We start from the raw sequence: 1,411 nt of genomic DNA on the forward strand, positions 1-1,411 counted from the left end.
AAAAAGTTTTCTCAATCATCACTTAAAAAAAAAACTTAAATTGTGTTTAAAAATATTAGAACATTTAAATCACCGATGCGATCAAATATACTTATAAGACACACAATAATATATTTAAACGTGTTTATTTTAAAATTTAAATGTTTTTTTTTAAATGTTCTATTTTGGATTTTTTAATGATGAATTATGTAATTGTTTGAATTACCTAAATGATCATTTTTAATGTTATTTTGAATCCAAAAACAACACATTTTTTTTTTAATTTTGAAAGTTAATCACGTATATATTTATAGATTTAAAGAATTCATTTATTACAAATAAATAGACTAAAAAACTAGCTTAGAAATTTTTATAAAAAAAAATTAACTTCTTAAAACAATTTAAAGATTAATTTATGATTAATAAATAAATTGATTTTTCAAATTATAAATTCGAATTTAATTAATCTATAAATTTTATAAATTAATAAATATGTCTTTAAAATTGTAAATTATAAAATAATAATAAAAATATTAATATTTAAACTTTTTCACGTTGATTTTATATGAACGTGATCACAATGCATACTAATTTCTTTAGAATTAGTAAATAAATTTATTAAAAAAAATGAATGCATTTAGCTGATACCAAAAAAAGTAAAAAATAAAATTTGATAAAAAACAGAGGCAGAAACACAGGAATAGTCACTGGGCGTTGATTCCTTCGCGTTGAGAACTGAGAAGAGAAGAGTAGTAGGGTTGCACACTGCAGTGTTGTGTTGTGTTGTGTGTGTGCAGCTGAAAAGGAAAACGCCATCAAAGAATCTCCTCAATTCAACACTCACATTCATCGTCTTTACTGTCGTCTCTCTCTCTCTCTCTATCTCTCTCTCTCTCTCTCTCTCTCTCTCTCTCTCTCTCTCTACTCGCTCAACTCACTGCCTGCTACAATGGGCGCTTCTCTTCCTCCCAAGGAGGCTAACCTCTTCAAACTCATTGTTGTAAGCTTCTATTCTCACTCTTATTCTCTTTTCTATTTATATTTTTCCTTCCTCTCCTTAGATCCAACTTCTTTCACTTCCCTATCTTATAAACCCTAGATTTTATCCCCATTTTCTTATGCTTACCACTTTATATACTTCATTATTTATCGGAATCATATTCACTGTTAATTCATTCATTTACTCTTACGTTACTGTCATTTCTATCTGCTAATTCAGCTCCTCTTACCGGGATTATGGATGTGCTTCTTTTATTTTATTTATTTACTTACTTACTTATCAATTTATTAATGTGTGCGTTGATTAACCTACTTAATAATTTGGCTCTACCATGAAATATGTATGAATATAATGATTATTTGAAATTAGAATGAAACAAGAGAAAAAAATATGATACTTTTGAATTTACCACCCATTGTTTTTATTTCATTC

The 1,411-nt window shown here is 26.6% G+C and overlaps 1 protein-coding gene across 1 annotated transcript in view; it reads left to right on the top strand.

Annotated features, from left to right (window-relative positions):
- Window positions 1-658: 658 nt before the first annotated feature.
- The window catches only part of LOC101500781 (N-terminal acetyltransferase A complex auxiliary subunit NAA15-like), a 13,136-nt gene continuing 12,383 nt past the window's right edge, over window positions 659-1,411 (top strand). The window contains exon 1 of the mRNA XM_012716089.3: window positions 659-979. Coding sequence (XP_012571543.1) covers window positions 929-979 — 51 coding nt within the window. The 5' untranslated portion in view covers window positions 659-928. The remainder of the gene's footprint in view (window positions 980-1,411) is intronic.

This window comes from Cicer arietinum, chromosome 1 (genome assembly GCF_000331145.2).
Source record: "Cicer arietinum cultivar CDC Frontier isolate Library 1 chromosome 1, Cicar.CDCFrontier_v2.0, whole genome shotgun sequence".
Lineage (NCBI taxonomy): Eukaryota > Viridiplantae > Streptophyta > Magnoliopsida > Fabales > Fabaceae > Cicer > Cicer arietinum.